The sequence below is a fragment of the Chrysochloris asiatica genome, unplaced genomic scaffold (genome assembly GCF_000296735.1).
Source record: "Chrysochloris asiatica unplaced genomic scaffold, ChrAsi1.0 scaffold00024, whole genome shotgun sequence".
Lineage (NCBI taxonomy): Eukaryota > Metazoa > Chordata > Mammalia > Afrosoricida > Chrysochloridae > Chrysochloris > Chrysochloris asiatica.
Genome location: NW_006408542.1, coordinates 21090566 through 21110717, shown reverse-complemented (window position 1 = coordinate 21110717; position 20152 = coordinate 21090566). Strand labels below are relative to the sequence as shown.

Sequence of the window (20152 nt, the reverse complement as noted above, 5' to 3'; positions counted from 1 at the left end):
CACAATAAAAATTAAAAAAAACAAAAGCATTCTAGCTGTGCTTCTTCCAAATACACTTTAAGCCATGTTAGTTTGGGGAGCACTCAGTAGTGTTAATATATCCCTCTTGGATTCATAAATAATATTAACCAGTAAACACTCTGAAAAGTCCTGTAGTAAGTAAGCTTGTTTGACTTTTTTAACCCCTTTTTTCTTCAATCATGTGAACTCTTCACCCCTTTCCACCCTTATTAAGTTTATTATCACATCCTGATGAACACAGTTTGGTATAGTGTATTACAATTCACAAGCAGAGTTGAAGACAGGATCATCTATTGCATTTTATGGATGAAGAAATCAAGGATTAGAGAAGTTACTGACTTGCCTCAATTGCTTGGCCAGTAGAGCAACAAGACTGAAAGCTTTGGGTTCAAGTCTGGAACAGTTTTCTTGCCACTAGACTGCCTAACCAGATCCTTTAACCAGATGCAGCAGTTGGCATATGTCTAATTGCAAGACACAGGCATCTTTATGGGAACATCCTCATGCACCCGGAAACCCAGTGATACGGCAGGCGATGCAGCTGGTTTGATTTGACAGTGCATCAGTCATCAAGGCCTCATTTCTTTCAGGCTGCTTTTACTCAGCCTTCTGTAACATCAGCTTCATCCTAAGGCTGGCTCCTCCTCATGGCCCTACCCAGCTGCCAACCACTTCTGGGGCTATACTCTGCTCTCTTGGTATCCAGAATGGCTCTCTCTTAAGAGTGAGGAAATTTTTACCCCAAAATGCTTAAAATCTCTTCTCTTATCACAGTGATCTGAATTGGGTCACATGCCTTTTCCTGAGCTAATCTCAATCACTAGATTCCTGGTGTGGCACTATAAGATAAGCAATGGACTGTAAACCACAGGTTGGTGGTTCAAACCAACCAGCTGCTTCTCATAAACTCTGTACATGGTACATGGTCACTAGTGTCACATTCTCCCTGGTCCCTATCTTTCAGGGGTCTAAAGAATTAGTCCCACCAACTCGCTGCTCCCATTCAATCACACGTACCATAAACCTTCACCCAAAAGCATTTCATTTCCAGTGATGTTGTTGTTGTTATGTGCCATCGAGTAGGTTCTACTGAGGTTTGAACTGTTGACCTTGCAGTTCAAACCAACCTTATTATGGTCCAGTGCACTATCCTGCAGCACCACACCAGGACTCCAATTGCAAACATAGTACACTTCAAAGAGAGAAGTCGGTCTATCTCCGTAAGAAAAGAAGACTCAGTGGGATTGCGGAGCATGAATTAAGTACAGTTTTCTCTTCCTAGACCCAGATACCCTTATCCAGGGGCAGGTCTGATGCTGCCCCTCACTGATTATGTGTTAATAAAGGGAAGAAATATTCACTGGTTTTTAGTAAAGGGGTGCAGGCTTCTTGGAAATGGAGCACCACCTCCTTCTGTTTCCTTTGTGGTTGTCTGCTCTTGGTGCTGTCTTTATGGACTGACAGCTTGATGGTTAGGCCTTTAAGGTTCCTTCACTAGGTCTTTCCCCTTTGCAGTTAGTTGTTTTCTTCAAAGCTGGTGTTGTTTTTCTCTGCCAGGGTCTTAGGTCCTGTTTTCTTTCTCCTTGTCTGCAGGCCATTGCTCTTGGGCCAAAAGGAGGAGGGACCAGAACATCCCCAGACTGTCCTTATCAATGTTACTATTTTTGCTGGACTAGAGGTGTCCCCTCCTTCCTTTGATCCCTGCCTAGTAGGAGAGAACTCAAAGCAAAGGTGTAGATACAATGAGGCGAGTGTAGGAGAAGCCCAGGGGTCCTAAGCTGTCCCTGACACTATGAGTCAGAATTTACTCAACGGCATTTAACAACAATTCTCTCAATCGCTATAGAAATGCCCTAAACTGACTGGAGTGGGACTTACCTTGGAATCTGAAATTTAACCATACCTTCTAGTTGCTTGGGACAGCCCTGGTTAACACACACTGTACTTTTTTGTTAGTTTTTGTTTGATTTTTGAACATTTTACTGTGCCTTAGATGAAAGTTCACCTCCCATTCAGCAATTTTTACACCAATGGTCTGTGATGTTGGTAGCTAGCCACTGTGTGTCCGCACCCTCCCCTTTTCCACTCTGCTTCCTGTTTCCATGCCTCCAGTTTCCCGGCCCCTCTTGCCTGTCACCTTTGCTTTTGGGCAAATGTTACCTGCTTGGTCTGTTATAGTTGATTGTTCTACGAATCACATTCCTTGTTGGTGTTATTGTTTATTTTATAGGCCAATCTATTACCTACTAAGGTGACCTCTGAGAGTGGTTTCACTTCCAGGTTAAAAGGGTGTCTAGGGCCAAAGTCTCAGGAGTTCCTCCAGTCGCTGTCAGTCCAGTAAATATGGTCTTTTATTATGAATTTGAGTTTTGTTCTACATTTTTCTCCGATTCTAACTGGGATCTGCTATTGTGTTGCTGGTCAGAGCAGTTGTAGCTAGGCACCATCTAGCTCTTCTGGTCTCAGTCTAGAAGAGGCTGTGGTTTCTGTGGTCCATTAGTTCTTTTGGAACTAATTGCTTCCTGGTGTCTTTGGTTTCCTTCACTCTCGTTTGCTCCAGAAGAGAAGAAACCAGCAGTTGTCTCTTTGATGACCACTAGCAAGCTTTTAAGACCCTAGACTCTACTCCCCAAACCTGTATGTAAATATTACCTTTATGAACTATGTTATGCCAATTGACCTAGAGGTCTTCGAGACTATGGTCTTAACTCTTAAAGTCCAGTAACTCAGTCTCATGAAGTGTTTAGATATGTCTAAAACGTTTCCATCTCCTGGTATGGTGCTGTAGGATCAGCACTGGACTGGAAACCACAAGGTTGGTTGTTCAAATGCACCAGCTGCTCCTTGGAAACCCTATACAGGATTGCTATGAGTCAGTACCAACTTGATGGCATTTACCAACAACAAGAAGCAGCCCCTTGTGTGTTTTGCTATGTGTATAAGGAGCTCTGGTAGCGTAGTGGTTACGAATCGGGCTGCGAACCGCAAGGTCAGCAGTTCGAAACTACCAGCTGTTCCGCGGGAGAAAGAGGAGGCTTTCTGCTCCCGTAAAGATTTATAGCCTCGGAAACCCTGTACAGGGTCGCTATGAGTCGGAACCGACTCGACGGCACTTAACAACAACAACATATATATACAACACACACAAGTATTTATTTACAAATGCATACAAGATTTGTGGGCATTTGTAAATAAATACTTGTGTGTGTTGTATATATATGTTGTTGTTGTTGTTAAGTGCCGTCGAATCGGTTCCGACTCATAGCATCCCTGTATAGAGTTTCCGAGGAGTGGCTGGAAGCTTGAACTGCTGACCTTGAGGCTCAAACCCACTTTTCAGTTCAGCACATTAACCCACAATGCCACACCAGGGCCCCCAAATCTTAAAAACTCATATATGCAAATGCATGTACTCCAGTATTCCCTCCCACATCTCTATAGCACACATATCTACCTATGTAACCACATACAAATTTTTGGTTGGTATTACCATTATTTCAGAATTGTATATGTTGCAGCATTTACCTTGGTTGTCGTTTATTCTTGTGTAATCCTCAGTGTCTTCATTTACCTTGGTCACATTGTGCTGACTTCCCCCTCATTATGAATAATTGCCTTTCCCTTCATCAGAATTAATATGTGTCTGTTATCCTGGTGTAAGCCATTTGAACTACAAAGTCGGTAGTTCAAACTCAGCAGTCACTCCTTGGAAACCCTATACAGGGTCGTTGTGGGTTGGAACCGCTTGATGGCACTTAACAACAGCTATCCTGGTGTGGTGCTGTGGGTTAATGTGACAGACTACAAAGCTGTTTGAACTGCAAAGTCAGCTGTTCAAGCTCACCACTAACAACTAACTAATAGTCTACTATGTGTTTACTATCTATCTACTGCTAGTACTATCTAGTAGAGCTCTGATAGCGTAGTGGTTACAAGTTGGGCTGCTAACCTCAAGGTGAGCAGTTCGAAACTACCAACTGTTTCGCAGAAGAAATAGGAGGCTTTCTGCTCCTATAAAGATTTACAGCCTGGGAAACCCTATTCAGGATCTCTATGAGTCCGAACCGACTCCAAGGCACACCACCACCAACAACAACTATCTAGTAGGAGTCCTGGTGTGGCACTGTGGGTTAATACACTAGACTACTAGGTCAGTTTGAACCACAGGGTTGGCATTTTAAGTTCACCAGTCGCTCCTCAGAAACCCTATGCAGAGTCACTGTGAGTTGGAACCGATTCAACAGCATACAACAACAACTACCTACCTAGTAACTGACTCTTCCTTTTTCTTCCATCCCTGCAACCATCAAAGATTGTTGTTTATTGTGTTTACACCTATTCTTAACTTTTTATAAAAATGGTACCATACAATATTTGTCCTTTTGTGATTGACTTAATTCACTCACATAATGTCCTCCAGATTCATCCATGTTATAAGATTTTTAAGGATTTATAATTCTTCTTTATCATTGCATAGTATTCCATTTTATGAATGTACCACAATTTATCCATTCATCCTCTGATGGACACTTAGGTTGTTTCTGTCTTTTTGTTATTGTGAATAATGCTGCAATGAACACAGGTATGCATGTGTCTATTCCTATCACTGCTCTTATTTCTCTGGATGTATACTTAGGAATGGGATTGGTGAATCATAGGGTACTAATATTTCTAGCTTTTGGAAGAAGCACCATACCATTTTCCATAGTTGTTGTACCATTTTACAATCCCATACAGTATATGAGAGTTCCAATCTCCCCATACCTTAGCCAGCATTTGTTGTTTTCTGTTTCTTTGATCAATGTTATGTTCATTTTGAGTTAGTCTTTGTGTATGGTGTGAGGTATGGATCCTGTTTTATTTTTCTGAAAATGGATATCTAGTTTTGCCAGCACCATATGTTAGACTATCTCTTCCCCATTGTCCTAGTGTCCCTGTCACTCTCAAAAATATCCCAGATTGGACAATAAATTCTAGCCTCCCACCCACCCACCACCCACTCACCTCAGAGTTGACATTCCCCAGAGCTCAACAAGAAAAGGTCCCTGAGGGTACTGAGTCAAGACTTTTCATCTGCCTGGAACAATAGAAAAGGTCCAGGTTTCTGGGTCAGCTCAGCCACTTACAAGCCATAACTTGGACAGTGCCTTCTCCTCCCATGGCCCAGTCCCTGACCTGCATTGTTGGAGGTAATAATGGGAACTGGAGAGAGGCTATACACTAAGTGTCAAGCATAGAGACTGCCACCCAGGGGCGCACAACAAACATCAGCACTCACCTTCCCATCCTGATTCCACACTCTCTGAACTAAACTACAGAGGCCCTGTCACCAGGGCTCCATTTGCGAAGGCGGCACCAGACAGGCTGTGGGAATGAACTTCACAGCTTTTGTCAAAGTGGCATAATAAAGCCCTCAAGTGTCTGCTCTTTTCAAACTGGGGTGGCAGATCAATTGTGGTATAAACAAAATAGCACGCTTAGTGCGAACCCAGAGAGAAATTACGCCTCTGCAGGGTGTGATTGAGGGAGGAAGGGATTCTTAGGGTGCCTAGGTTTGCCTTTTCTCTGGCTGAAGCATCAAGGCCCCTCTTAATAGCCAGCCTGACTGCATACAAATTTCTAGAGCTTGAAGTGTTACTCTCCAATTCTAGGACCGGACATGGACCCCACTGCCCTAGCAGACCCAGAGCTTTGAGTTTCTTGATGTTGACAGGAAAAGAAGCAGGGCTGTGTCCCTCATCTTGTTACTAGATGAGCCAGCAGTGTGACCTGTACGAAGGACTAGGAGGGTGAGATGGGCACAGGGAGTCAGACTGCAGGAATCTAGGCATGAGCAGGATATTTTCATAGACCTCCCTCTGTACTGTCAGGGCAGATAATGGCTCACAGCCAGGTCATTTCTTTTGAGCTTGCAATCACAGCCTGATCAGGTGGTTACATTGAATGAAAGCTGGGTCAGGGCCACAAGAAACCTCTGGATAGGTTCATCAGGGCAGGGGTTGGCATCAAGGAAAAGCTGTGCTCTGTCCCACCAATGAACCTGCTGGCAGCAGAGGTGGTAATGTCTGCAAGAAACCCCTGAGAAGCACAGTATGGGGCCACTAAGAAGTCAGCCCAGGTTCCCCGTCTGTTGTGTTTTCCACCCTAGGTCCTCTGTAAATGTTGTTTGAAGGAATGGATGGATGGACGATGATCTTCCAGCTGCATATCTGGCTCTCCCACTTCTGAGCTATGGGACCTTGGCAAGCTACTTGAGCCTTTAACCCAGGCTTTCCTGTTTGTTGAATGGGGTCATGTCCACCTCACAGGGCTGTCATAGAGACAAGTGAGATGATGGTGCAGGACCAGCACAGTGTGTGACAGTGGCTGGCATTTGGCCTTTATCACCACAGGGAGCAAATCTATAAGGAGCCAATACAGTACATAAGTCAACCCTGGGAAATGGTGTTGTCTTCATCCCTTAATAACATCTGGAACAGACTACGGTTTTCCAGTGTTTTTGTTAAGTGCCGTCAAGTTGGTTCTGACTCCCAGCAACCATGTATAGGGTTTCCAAGGAGGTGGATTTGAAACGTCTGTCCTGAACCAGGACTCCAAATAAAAATTTAAAAAACACCACCAAGTGCCAGTTTTAAAGTTTACATTCATTCTTAAATGTTAAAAAAGTCCAGTCCAGCCTCAGTCAAAGCTTCAAATTCACTCCTCATCAAAGTGTTTCCTCTGCCTCCATCATAGGACCCCCTGGGCCCAGGGACCTGCAGTGCAAGAGGGCAATCTGGTTTTTGTGCTCTTGATCTTCCAGCAGAGCTACCACCATGGGTCTTCGTTGGCCTTTGCTGGCAAGGCTGCAGTGCCCATTGTTAGGACGTACTCCTTCATGGACCCTGTTTTGGGGTCCTTTAGAAGCCCCTTAGGGACCATAGCCCAGCACTATGGCTTAAGTCAGTGATACACTATCTCACCTCCTATGACCCTTTCCCATGCTGTCCCCAGCCCTCTGCCCTTCAGCCAGTTCCCATGTTCCTCTTGGGCAGTGTCTGGCTTCCTTCCACGGTGTCTGTCTCATGTTAGTCTCACGCCTCCTCCACACAGCAAGCCCTCTGTGCAGATGGCTCCTATTGCTGCCCTCCTTCCTCCCCCTCCCCAATCCTGTCAGCCTCCCACCCTGCAAAGTCTCTAGCACAGCTTCAAACTCCTGGGGACACCATCTGGCTCTCTCATAACTCACCACGCTCTGCTCCAGTGCTCCTGGGTGAGCTGTGAGTGTCTGTAGCTCAGCAAAGAGAGTTGCCACCAGAGGTTCTCTGGAAGTATCCCAGTCACTGGGCCTGGGGGTGGGTGGAGGATGCTGCAGCACTTTCCAATACAACAGCAACTCTCCTACTTCATTACTCTCTTTTACCAAGCCTGGGATAATGCAGTACAGCCTGGAGTGGTGGTGGAGTTTTACTGTTCTAAGTCCAGCATGGATGAGCCTAGCAATTCTTTTACATTGGAGGATAATGCATTGCATCGTGTTCTCAGCTTTGAGAATTCAGCTGAATATATAGGAAAATCTCATTCTCTTAGACAAAGTATTAATTTTCTAGGCTTAGGGTTTTCATTGTCTTTAGGATTTTAGCAAAGCAGTTCATCTGTTAGTGGTTTTGTTTTACTTCAATGCATAGAAGTAGTATTGTGTTTATAAGTACCAGCTGGAAGCCAGGATATATGTAGTCTGTTCTCAGCTAGCTGCAGTTCACATCTTCTCAGTCCCTGCTCTTTCACCTATACAGTGAGGGCAAGGTAGATCCGTGTTAAGATTCCTTACACTTCTAATTGGAGTCTCTGGATTGGGGCAAATGAGTAATGCACTCAACTGATAACAGAAAGTTTAGAAGTTCAAGCCAATCCAGAGACACCACAGAGGAAAAGCCTGGCAATCTACTACCAAAGTAAATAGTCACTGAAAACCCTGTGAAGCACAGGTCCTACCTATGAGGCTGACATGAGTCAAAATCAACTCAGCAGCAACTGGTAGTGGTACGAGCTGATCCAACTGGTATTAACAGTCTAGGGATTAAAAAGTTTCTCCTATCATGAGATTACAATTATAAACATACATAAAACCCACAGTTGAAAAAGTAGTAAATAGCTAACACCCATGTGACCACCACCCATGTCCGTGGAACATTCTTACGACTCCAAAGGCCCCCATTATATTCTCTCCCAATCACTACTGTCTGCCACCCCCACATTGTTGTTGTTGTTGTTGTTGTTGTTAGGTACCATTGAGTCAGTACCGACTCATAGCAACCCTATGCACAACAAAACAAAACACTGCCCAATTCTGGGCCAACCTCACTATTGTTGCCATGCTTGAGCCTATTGATGCTGCCACTTAGCCAATCCATCTTGCTGGGGGTCTTCCTCTTTTTTTCTGACCCTCCACCCTACAAACATGATATCCTTCTCCAGTGACTGGTCCCTCCTGACAATATGTCCAAAGTATGAGATACTAAGTTTGCCCTCTTGGCCTCCAAGGAGCACTTTGGCTGCACTTCTTCCAACACAGATTCATTGGTTCTTTTGGCAGCCCATGGCACTTTCAATATTCTCCTCCAATACCATAACTCAAAAGCATCAATTCTTCTACAGTCTTCCTTATTCACTGTCCAACTTTCGCATGCATACGACGTTATTGAAAATACCATGGCTTGGGTCAGGTGCACCTTGTCCTCAAGCTGACATCTTTGCTCTTCAACACTTTAAAAAGATATTGTGCAGCAGATTTGCCTAATGCAATACGTCGTTTGATTTCTTGACTTTTGCTTCCATGAGTGTTGATAGTTGATCCAAGAAGAATGAAGTACTTGACAACTTCAATCTTTTCTCTGTTGATAAGAATGTTGTTTATTGGTCCAGTGGTGAGGATTTTTGTTTTCTTTATATTGAGATGCAATCCATACTGAAGGCTATATACCAGAATTGTGAATTTTACTGAAATAATTTCTGTGCTTTTCCTTATAATTTTACCAATCAAGTATATACTCCTAAACAAATATTGTAGTTTTGTTTTGCCTGGTTTTGAATTTTCTTTTTTTTAATAAATGTTTTATTGTGTATTGTGTGATAGTTTACACGGGGAATCATTAGTTTTACATTCATTCTATCATACATCGTTTCATTGCCATAGTTACCATTCCATCCATGCATCATTCCTCAACCAAAGGGTATACCCTGTATGCACCACCACCACCCCCACTCCCCCACGGTCCTCAGCACACAGCCCCTTTCCCTCTCTGTAACTCAAGTCCCCAGTCACTCCATCTCTTCACATCATCCTCTCTGCCTCCATCTCAGGCCTCACTGCTTCTGTGGGTGGGGTCCTGCTCTCCGCTCTTCTCCGTTGATGGTCCCAGGGCCCTCCACTCCTAGACTGAAAGGTTAGTCACTCCCCTCCTTGCTATAAAATATCTGCTTTTACATTTCCAGTCCTCACAATCAGTCCTGGTAACAATTTTCACCATTGCATCCCATCTGCATTTCTTTTCATCAGCCCTTCCTAGACAGGTTGGGTACTACTCACTGGAGACTCTACTATCCTCCCCACCCTGTGGATCTAGGTTCCCTCTTGAAAGCTTGTAAGTCAGTCACTTCTTACCTTTGTATCCCTCCCCCAATTTTGGGTAGCCAATGTTCAAGTTGCCCATCCCTATCCACTCTTTGTGTGGAGGGGGTGGGAATAATTCTTGGAGCCAGGATTTGTTTCCTTTTGTGAGCTACTGCTTTTATAGGTGTAGGTCAAGTTCATCAATTGTATCAGATGACATTTTTTTTTTTTTTCCTCTTCTTTCTTCCTCGGGTTGAACTCTGTTCATCCAGTCATTGAAGCTAGGTCAAGTGGGTATCATCTGCAAGTGTGGGTGTTCTTGCGTCTGTCTGCCCTCTTCTTAACAGCTGGTCGCTTCGCTCTCCACTCTAGTCCTCTGTGGCTGTGTCACTGACTCTGAGCCCATGAGTCCCCAGGTCCTGCCTCGCTGCTGGCTGACCAAGTCTCCACCCAGGTTAGCTCACCACTTCATTGATGTTCTTTGGTCACTACTCTTTATGGGTGATGTGCGTGGTCGCCAATCAGAGCATGTATTTCCATTGCATATTAGTCTTGGGAGAGGATTTGCACTGAGAGGACCCAACTACTTGCCTTGATGTCTCCTGGGCTAGCACCTTGCTTGTTCTTGTGGTAGCAGTTGGACTGCCCTTACTGTTCTGTATTTTTCCTGTAGGTCGTTCTTTCAAGAAGTGTCTTCTGGTTTTCTGGCTGCTCCAGGCTGGTCTGCTTGCCCTTTCAAGAGGAAAGTTTCCCATCTCTGAAGGTCTGGATGTGGTTAGGTTTCAATCGATATTCTTATGTACTGCCAAGGCTCTTCAGGAAACCTCCTTCACTGAATACATTGTAGTCCCATTTTAGGTATTCCAATCAGTTATAGGCAGAAGATGGACTTACAAGCTTTCTATGGTGATATTTCTAGCTATTCCTTTCTCTCTCCCTCCAGTGTCTGTTTTATAATATAATGCATAGAAAACCAAGGTTCAAAAGTCAGCCAAGCATCTTAACATTATTCCCCCCTTTTCCCCATTCCAACCATATCCCAGTCTCTGTATCCCAGAGCTCTGTTGTTCCAAGTCTGTGCCTACATCATTTTTCACTTCTGTCCCATTTAGCTCATTCATACATGTCTAATTGTTCTCCCGTCTGCTTTGTTCTTCCATTGAATTTTCTTTAAATGGAGCAATACAGAATGTATTTTTGTGTCTAATATCTTTTGCTTAACATTCTGTTTTTGAAAGATTTGTCTATGTTGTGACAAATCATGGTAGCTCATGCTTTTTTCATTGTTGTACAGTATTCCCTTGTATAAATAGTTCGTGATTTATTTCTGTTGCTGAGCACTTGGGTTACCCATCTAGGAATTTTTTTAACTAGAGACACAGACAAGTACAAACATGACCCTCAACCTCTAATCATGTTAATTCAGAGCCAATTTCGTTATGAACTCAGCAACTTGTATTTGGCTTAAAACACAACAAAATTCTTCTATAATGTTCCTGGTTATACTGCTATTTTGGTTTTTCACTTTACTCTAGCCAAATTCTGAGCCTGAGAACATCTCTGTCAATGTGGTTATCATCGTAAGTTTGTCCTGTAATTTGAGACATTAAGCATGGGGTAGAGACCATATCAGACAATTGGATATTTCACCCTGGGAATCTAGAAAATGATTAGCAAACAGGGGTAAAGAATTTACATTGAAAGTATTACAAGAATTGTTCTCTCTGGCCAGTTTAAGATAGCCAAATGGAACAACACTCTTCTTCACCCCTGTCCCAGGCTACATGAAGGTGGCCCAATTAACACTGTGTTGACAAAGTTTTGAAAAGTGTCATGATGTTGCTCAAATGGATGGTCCATCAACTTAAGAGTCCAAGAAGCAAGTGCATCTTCCTACAATGAACGTAAACCCTAACCCATAACCAGAGTCAGGTAATCATGGGACCCACAAAGAGACAGCAGCTGGCAATCAACACTGCCCTGGCCAACATGACAGGAAGCTACGCCTTTTGCACAAATCAACTGATAAAGACTCTCCCTTAAAGACTGTGTTTTGAACAAGTGCAAAAGCTAAAACTAATTATAAGGAGCCAAAGCATAAACATCTGCCCAAGCACAGAGCAGACTTCCCAGGGAAAACGCAATCTCAGATACAAGGCACAAGACCCAGCCTGAGACAAAACCTTTCCTTTATAATAAGAGTGTAGGCTCATTCTTACTCAGTCCTTTTGTTAGCTTCATAAAGCCCTTTTCAGAAGTCATTAAATATAGCTACTTGGTCCTCAGAATGGATCATTTCCACATTAACCACAGCCCTTATAGAATTCCGTCTTAACAAGGCCATCTGCTGGGTTCGATTGGGGGAACAAGCGACACTTGTTTGCTTTATAGGCATCTCCACGGTTCCCCTTGTACAACAGCATCTGTTTTGTGTCCCCTAGGTGAATCTCCAACCCCATTCATTTTGAATTATAGCTCCCCATGATGAAGGACCATGCCTCTCCTACTTGTTTGAGAGATTGCCAAGATCAGAAACCTTATGTGGTGCCACCAAGTGAAAGAAATGTGTAAGGGCTGCTTTCTCTCTGAGTGCTGCCACTCAGGATAGAAACCATGTTCAGAACGTGTACACCACCGACAACCTGACCCTAGTAGGGACCAACTGTCCAGTCCTGTCCTCTGCTGACCTTTGCACTGTCTCCGCAGGTTTTGGCATGACCACCCCTGCGACGGTAGGCGGGAAGGCCTTCCTCATCGCCTATGGGCTGTTCGGCTGTGCAGGGACCATCCTGTTCTTCAACCTCTTCCTGGAGCGCATCATCTCGCTGCTGGCCTTCATCATGCGCACCTGCCGAGAGCGCCAGCTGCGCCGCAGCGGCCTACTGCCCGCCACCTTCCGCCGCGGCTCGGCACTCTCGGAGGCCGACAGCCTAGCAGGCTGGAAGCCCTCGGTGTACCATGTGTTGCTGATCCTGGGCCTGTTCGCTGTGCTGCTGTCGTGCTGCGCCTCGGCCATGTACACCAGTGTAGAGGGTTGGGACTACGTGGACTCGCTCTACTTCTGCTTTGTCACCTTTAGCACCATTGGCTTCGGAGACCTAGTGAGCAGCCAGCACGCAGCCTACCGGAACCAGGGACTCTACCGCCTGGGCAACTTCCTCTTCATCCTGCTCGGTGTGTGTTGCATCTACTCGCTTTTCAACGTCATCTCCATCCTCATCAAGCAGGTGCTCAACTGGATGCTACGCAAGCTGAGCTGCCGCTGTTGTGCGCGCTGCTGCCCGGCGCCCGGTGCGCCTCTGGCCCGACGCAATGCCATCACTCCCGGCTCCCGGCTACGCCGCCGCCTGGCCGCACTCAGTGGTGACTCGGGGACCCGTGACAGCGACGCCGAGGGCCGCCGACTGTCGGGCGAGCTCATCTCCATGCGTGACCTCACAGCATCCAACAAGGTGTCGCTGGCGCTGCTACAGAAGCAGCTGTCGGAGACAGCCAACGGCTACCCGCGCAATGTGTGCGTCAACACCCGCCAAAATGGCTTCTCGGGTGGCGTGGGCGCGCTGGGCATCATGAACAACCGGCTGGCGGAGACCAGCGCCTCCAGGTAGATGGGCTCGCTCGCCCCAGCCGGCAATGCCAGGAACCCTGACCAGTCTGGAGTACCGTCCGGAGTGGTTAGCTTTACTTCACTCAAACGCTGGCGCTTTCTTAATCTTTATCCAATAAAACGAAACCAAAAAAGTTGTGGGGTGTTTTTTTTAAAAAGAAATATTATTTGGCAAGGCCTGGTATTACCAAAGGCAAATTTTAAGTGAGTCTGGTTACCTTGTGAGCTCCCTGCTGTAGGTCTGTAACCCTAGCAGATTCTTCCCTGGGGAGAGAAAGGCCTTCCCTGCAGGTCTTCCCTTCAGACCGCAGCAAAGAGAGCGCATCCCTAGGTTTTGGAGATTCACACCAAATCCCATCCCTATGCACACAAGCAGCCGGCAACCCCAGAGCATATGGTGCAACTTTTCATGGCTCTAAATTACCTCCTCAGCATTTAGAATCCCGGCCCAGCCTAGCAGCTTCCTTCTGGTCGTCAGAAGTGATAATAGTCACAGTTTTGACAGGTGGGGGTGGGGAGAGCCATATGTTGCCTCCCAGTGTATATATATAGAATAGACACTACACACAGGAGAATGGTGTAGTATTATGCAATGAGATGAAACATGCAACCAACTTGCGGATGGTGGCATTTACCCCAAATTCAGAACTTGCAGCGGTAGGGGACTCCAGCTGGCCTTTCTCTGCCTAGAATTAGTCCCTGGGGCATAGCACTTGGGACAGCTATTCCTTATGGCAGAAAGCCCAGATTGGCCACTAGGGAGAGGAGGACTCAGACTTAGTTAGGGTTCGCCTGCTCCCTTCAGCTGGATGATTTCTGAGGTTCCCTGAATCTCTGAATCCCCTAGCCCTCCTTTCTTTCTGATCACTCACACAGTGTTTTTCATCATTAGCTGGGAATGTCTGAGTTTTCTCTGACAAGATTTTTCTTTGTTGGTGTGGGTTTGTTTTGTTTTTTTTCTTAACTATCACATTGGCCCAGGATCGGGCAGTGTTTCATTCTGCTGTACATAAAAGGTCACTATGAGTCGGCACCTAACAACAACAATAACCAGAAGTCCTGGTGTGGTATTGTAGAATAAACACTAGACTGCTAACCACGGGTCAGACTTACTTTAGACAGGGCTTTGAGTTGCAACAGATTCCAAGCCACTTAACAACAACCACCACCACCATTTAACTGTTCAACTTTTCACCTTTAGAGACCCTAAAGGTACAAACCATAGGCATCCCTCCTCCTCTTCTGAATGGGTCCCACAGCCCCTTTAACCTAGAGGAGGCAAGACCTGCATCACCAGGAACCCAAAGCAGATGTCTATCCTGCAAACGTCAGACATTTGGCTACAGAGTTCATCATGTATTCGGCAGTCAGTAAGAACTGAATTCCATTCTAAACCCCATTTAGTCCCCACAGAGAATTACATGAATTTGTCTTGTCCGCACACAGGCTATACTGGGGGTGGAGGAAGGCAGGTGACTGAGAGTTAACAGAGTGGCTAGAAATCATTTGAAGATTGAAGTTTCGCTTTCAGTGGTCTTCAGTGAAGGGACCGGTTCTCCACAGCCTCATCTTCTACATTGTGGGAGGTCACTTTCCAGAAAGAAGGCTAAATGACCCACTTCATTGCCAAATGGGGGTCTTGGGTAAAGAAACACTCTTTCTGTCTCTTGTTCTCATCTAGAGATGAGGATCTCAAGGACAAATGCTAAAATGTATACAGACACAGTGTGAAGCATCAGTATATAAGTTTCTGACAGAAATTCTTTGAGAAGCACCAGGAAGCCTCATACAGCCAGCCGGAGAGGCATTAAAGTCGTGAAACCTTCCTCCCTGGCAGCAAAGGAAGCATATGTGCCTGCAACATACACATAGCATTAAGTCACATTTGAATGTCAAACTCCTTTCCCTTTCCAGTTCATGGCAGGAAGGAAAACACTAGCTGGGATCTGAGTGACTCGCTAGCTACTTTGGATAATTCTAATTAGGGATGGGATTCATTTTTAAAGCCAGACCATAATCTGGGGGTGAAGTCAATGAGGTAGAGGGGAGAGGTGTGTCTTGCTGAGATCTGAAGGCTCCAAGAGCCACTCTTCCACATGCACTGTGATCAACCAGGCCAGCCTGTGAGCCCAGAGACCCCACAAGGTCCTTGAGTGATGATTGCATGACCCCAAGGAATGCATGCCTAGAGAGGCACAAGTCCTTAGACCAACTATATAAAAAAACACTGTCAGGTGTATCCCTTTTTAAAAAAATAAAAAGGCAAGATTAAAAGGTATCCAATTAGACATGTCACCTAGGCAACGGAAAATAACTTGGAGATACAAGGCACCCAGAGGGGGAAGTCAAGATCCCCAATATAGAGACATCTAGATGATGAGGACTTACTCTGCAGGCAAAATAGCAACCTACCCACAGGAAATGAGCCCAGAGATAACACCAGAAGCGTCTGTCCCAGCAGTTGAGACGCTGTGGGCTAGACAGGCCTAAAGAGATATCCGTCAGCCCCCCTTACAACTCATAGTCCTGCACTGAATCTCATCTCCACAGGAGGGAGTAGGCTAGGCCTCCAGAAGAGAAATACTTCCAAACTCTTCTTGGCATTTTCTGTCTATAAATACTTCCTAAAGTTTATCCAAAGTTTCTTGCCTGTTACAAATAATCAAAAATCACCAAAATTGAAACAAAGTTTATTCTGAACAGTTATTCTATATATATAACAAGGCCACTTTTGATTCCATATAAAGACAATGACTCTAAAAAGGTAGGTGATGGTTGTTGCGTGTCGTCACGTCGGTTCTGGCTCATAGTAATCTCACATAGGGTTTCTGAGGAGTGGCTAGAATGTTTGAACTACTGTCCAGTACTTATCCTACAATGCCACACCAGGAGTACAATGGGGCTTATAGTGAGAAGTCCCGACCCATAACAACCCTGTATATGGTTTTTGAGGACCGGCTGGTAAGCTTGAACTGCCAACTTTGCTACTCAAACTGACTTTGCAGTCCAGTACATTAACCCACAGCACCACACCAGGACTCCATAGTGACAAGAGGGAATAGAAATATAGATCAGCCACTGGCTAATTTTAGCACTGAGATCTGCTAATATCAACTAGACAGTCTCAGTTCTCCACCCAGCCATATCTTTCGAGAACCAAATTTAGTTGAGATTCAAAACTAGTAAGCCTGGCTTTGAACTGGAAAGAGGATTTACAACTTTGAAAGAAAAGCTGCTAATTTGTTTTGGTCAGGGATTCCTTAAAAGTGAATATTTGGTTTCATGGGTAAGAAAAGCCCAAAATCAAAACAAGATGTCTGAAAAAAAAAAAACAAGATGTCTGCAATCAATTTCTCTCTTTGACAAATTTTCATCTAGTTTTCACTTCTGTTCCCATGTTTGTCTTTGTTGTTGTTGTTGTACCACCAACCTTGTGTTTAGGAGTCCAGTGTTTATCCTACAGCACCATATCAGGACTCCTGTTTTGTCTTTGGAAGAAGGCAACTGACAGTAGTTTGAGCTAGGTTCTGAAGGAGCCACATGGATGATTTGAAGAGGCAGGGAAAGGAGACCCTTGCTCTTCCCTCTTACCAACTACCCAGGGAAATATCCATTGTAGAATAAAAGATCTGGCACTTTGTAAAAGTATAAACGGTGAGTTTTGCTGAGGAATAAAACTGTCCAAACTGGGCAGCATACAGAGGAAACATTGTGTTTTCTGGTGAGCTGGACCCAGAGGTTGGATTAAATACAGAAATATTGGCAACTAACAGGTAATTTTCTGATTGGCTGATATTTACAGAACTCTGTGTAATCAGCCATAAAGTTATCATGAGACCCCAGAAATTTCTATTGTAAATACTTTTAAATAGCTTATTTTTCTAAGCTGTAGACATCTTGGGGACAGGAGGCCTGTTTTACAAAAATTGTTTTACTTGGGGCCTGGCTTAAGCATTCTTTTCAAGAACAGGCTCTGCAAGGAAGGGAGTAGGCAGTAGTCTTCCTGGATTTGCCTGACCACATTCCGGACCCCCATCCTCATTTAAGAGCAAGTCAAGCTTTTACAAGAGTCCAGCTTCTGGTGAAAAGCAGAAGTAAGACTAGAGGGGGGAAAATGGACTCTCAGGCAGTTTAGTTATTCCAAATGCAGAGACCCCACATGCATGGATGTATGTATAAGTTTTGAAGTCTGTACATACATCCATGCATGTGGGGGTCCCTGGTTTGACCAGCACTACAGTCTACGACTCCCCAAAGCTCTAGGAGTTGCTTTCTAACTTTAGGTCCATCTCATGTTGGGCTATGGGTGTGATGGGCCCTAAGAAATCCACAGAGGCCAGAGTCTTGGTGAGCAGCCAGGCCTTCTCAGAGCTGAGCAGGCAGATGAAGAAGCCACCTTGGTATCCTTGCTTACTAACAGCAGGTTGTCAGGTAAATGTCCTCTAAATGAAGCCAGGACCTGTGGGCCTCTGCACATAAGCAGAAGCTCAGGAAATTTCAGGTACACAGCTTGTCGAAAATACCAGACAAGCCTGTACCCAAGATATAAAGATATCACCATAGTATACATACTCTCTCTCTTCCTCTCTCCTTCATCTCTCCCTCTTTCTCTCTCTATCTCTTTCTTACACACACACACATACACACACACACACACACATCAACCTTATAAAGAGTGCATTTCCCTAGGCAAAACCCCAGTCTGGGCACTAAAGGAAAAAAAATCCCTACTTTGAACTTTTAAATAGCTTATTTTTCTAAGCTGTAGACATCTTGGGGATTTTCTTAATGACCTTGAAAATTCCTCTCTGTCTTGGGGCATTTATGTGAGTGCATGCATCTGTCTCGGTTTTGCTTTGTTTTTTTATAACATGTATTTGTGTTTTACACCGAAGCCAGCACCCAGGTTCCACATCCCTCAGACAGGCCTCCCAGCAGACTCCTCTCCCCACAGATTCTGGGCTGAGGGTAGTGACCAAAGAAGCCGTTTCTGCAGAAAGACGCACAGAGTGGCCACAGAGGTGAAAAGTAAGGAAACTTTCTGTAAATTTTTACTTTCTTAAAAAACAAAAGCACAATTCCACTTGCACAGTCTGGAAAACACATCCACTTCTGCATCCCAAAATGCCTGGGGCCTGTTTATCTGCTGCTACTTATTTGTTGTATAATGGGGGCTTTGGCATCTCTGCCAGCTCTGTGCTCTGTGGTGGGAAGGGCCAAAGAAGCATTCTTGGTTACTTGGACCCACAGAGAACAGTACCTCTTGCCAGGGTGTCCAGCTCATCAACGTGGACCTGGGGACTGGACTCTTGCCCCTGAAGCAGTTCTGGTACCTTCTTGAATCCCAGAGCATAGTGACTATGAGCACTGAGCCCAAACATTCTCAAATCCGTATGGAAGATAAGCATTCACCAGGCTCAAGACCCTCTTCCTCTCTTTTTCAGCCTCTCCAGCTTCCCTAGGGAAGCTCCCCTGGCTTAACAAATCATTTATTTGCTTCTCGGTCTCTCAGGAGGGGATTGAGAGTATGGGGGAGGGGGGGCAGCCTTGGGGGTTTCTCAAACAATACTTTTTATTTTTCTGAGCAGCACTTCAACAAAGCACTTGAAGGGTGTTAAATTAACAGTGAATAAAATGCAGCCTGCCACCCCTTTAAGCTGTTTGCTTTCTGTCTGTCATAGCCACCCCCGCCCCTATCTCCCAGCCCACACTTCTTTCTCAGTGGGCCTCTGGAGACTTCAGCTTGGCTTCCCAGGCCTGATGGCAGCTCCCCTGGGGAGTTACTCTACAAAAGAGTAGTGCCAATGAACCCTACAGGAAGCTCTGCCAGACAGGACCACAACCCATTCCTAAGGACTGGGACTAGAAGGAGGGACAGAAATGGAGGGATTTATTACAGAAGGCATTGAGGGAACCACAGATGTGTCTGGGAAGGTGGCCCCAACTGTGACAGTAAATACTGATGCCCACCATCCCCCACAGATTCTGATTTCATTGGTCCAAAGAGGAGCTCAGTCAGGATTGGAGTTCTTAAACGTTCCCCCTGGTGATTTCCCTGTAGAACCACTGTCCTACAACACACACATTCACACACACACTTATATGAGCACTCACATTGTTTGGTGTGGTATGCTAGAGAAGAAAAAGAGAACCCATCTTTATATATAGTAATATTATTGAGTGTTAAACAGAATTAAAGACAAGACAAAAAACATAAATCACCGAGATGAGGGTGAATTCCCAAAGTCCTACCTCCATACCGTGATCTTTTATAGGGCAGAACAAAGGAATCTCCCACAACCATGACAGACAGCAGCAATTCATCACAAGCACATGCAGAGAGGGGATTATTGTACTAGGAAATCTACCATTAAGGCAGCCATTAAGGGGCATGTCCAGGAAAGTTCCTTCAAGGGTATTTCTGTTCTTTCTGTGCTGGCTGGGAAAAACACCTCCCAAAACCATTTTCAAATATATTCTTCTTCTGATTGTCAGTTTAGTCATCAGAGATACATGAGGTATTCAAGAAAAATTGGGATCTTAACACTTAAACCTAGGAACAAGATGGAATTCAGCTCTACCTGACTGGAGTCATTTGCAAGCAAAAAAAAAAAAAACCCTTCATTTTTCAAACTGTAAATCAGTGAAGAGTGCCAACTTAGAAGGTAGTCCTGAATGCTAGTTCTGGACCTGGCAGGCAGTTCATCATTTATTCTTTGATTCTCTGATATCCATCTCTAAAATGAGGTAATGATACTCCCTCCACCCCACCCTAGGAGTCCTGTGAGAAATAAATGAGCAGATGGGAACTCTGAAAGTATAACATGCTCCACAAATGCCATTGTAAGAGGTATTTCATGAGAACAAAGAAGATGGTGGATTGGGTAGCAGTGCAGTGAGGAGCTCCGTCAGCAACAACACAGAATACTGGA

The 20152-nt window shown here is 44.9% G+C and overlaps 1 protein-coding gene across 1 annotated transcript in view; it reads left to right on the top strand.

Annotated features, from left to right (window-relative positions):
* The window catches only part of KCNK12 (potassium channel, subfamily K, member 12), an 82241-nt gene extending 68884 nt beyond the window's left edge, over nucleotides 1–13357 (top strand). The window contains exon 2 of the mRNA XM_006839431.1: nucleotides 12320–13357. Coding sequence (XP_006839494.1) covers nucleotides 12320–13221 — 902 coding nt within the window. The 3' untranslated portion in view covers nucleotides 13222–13357. The remainder of the gene's footprint in view (nucleotides 1–12319) is intronic.
* Nucleotides 13358–20152: the final 6795 nt, after the last annotated feature.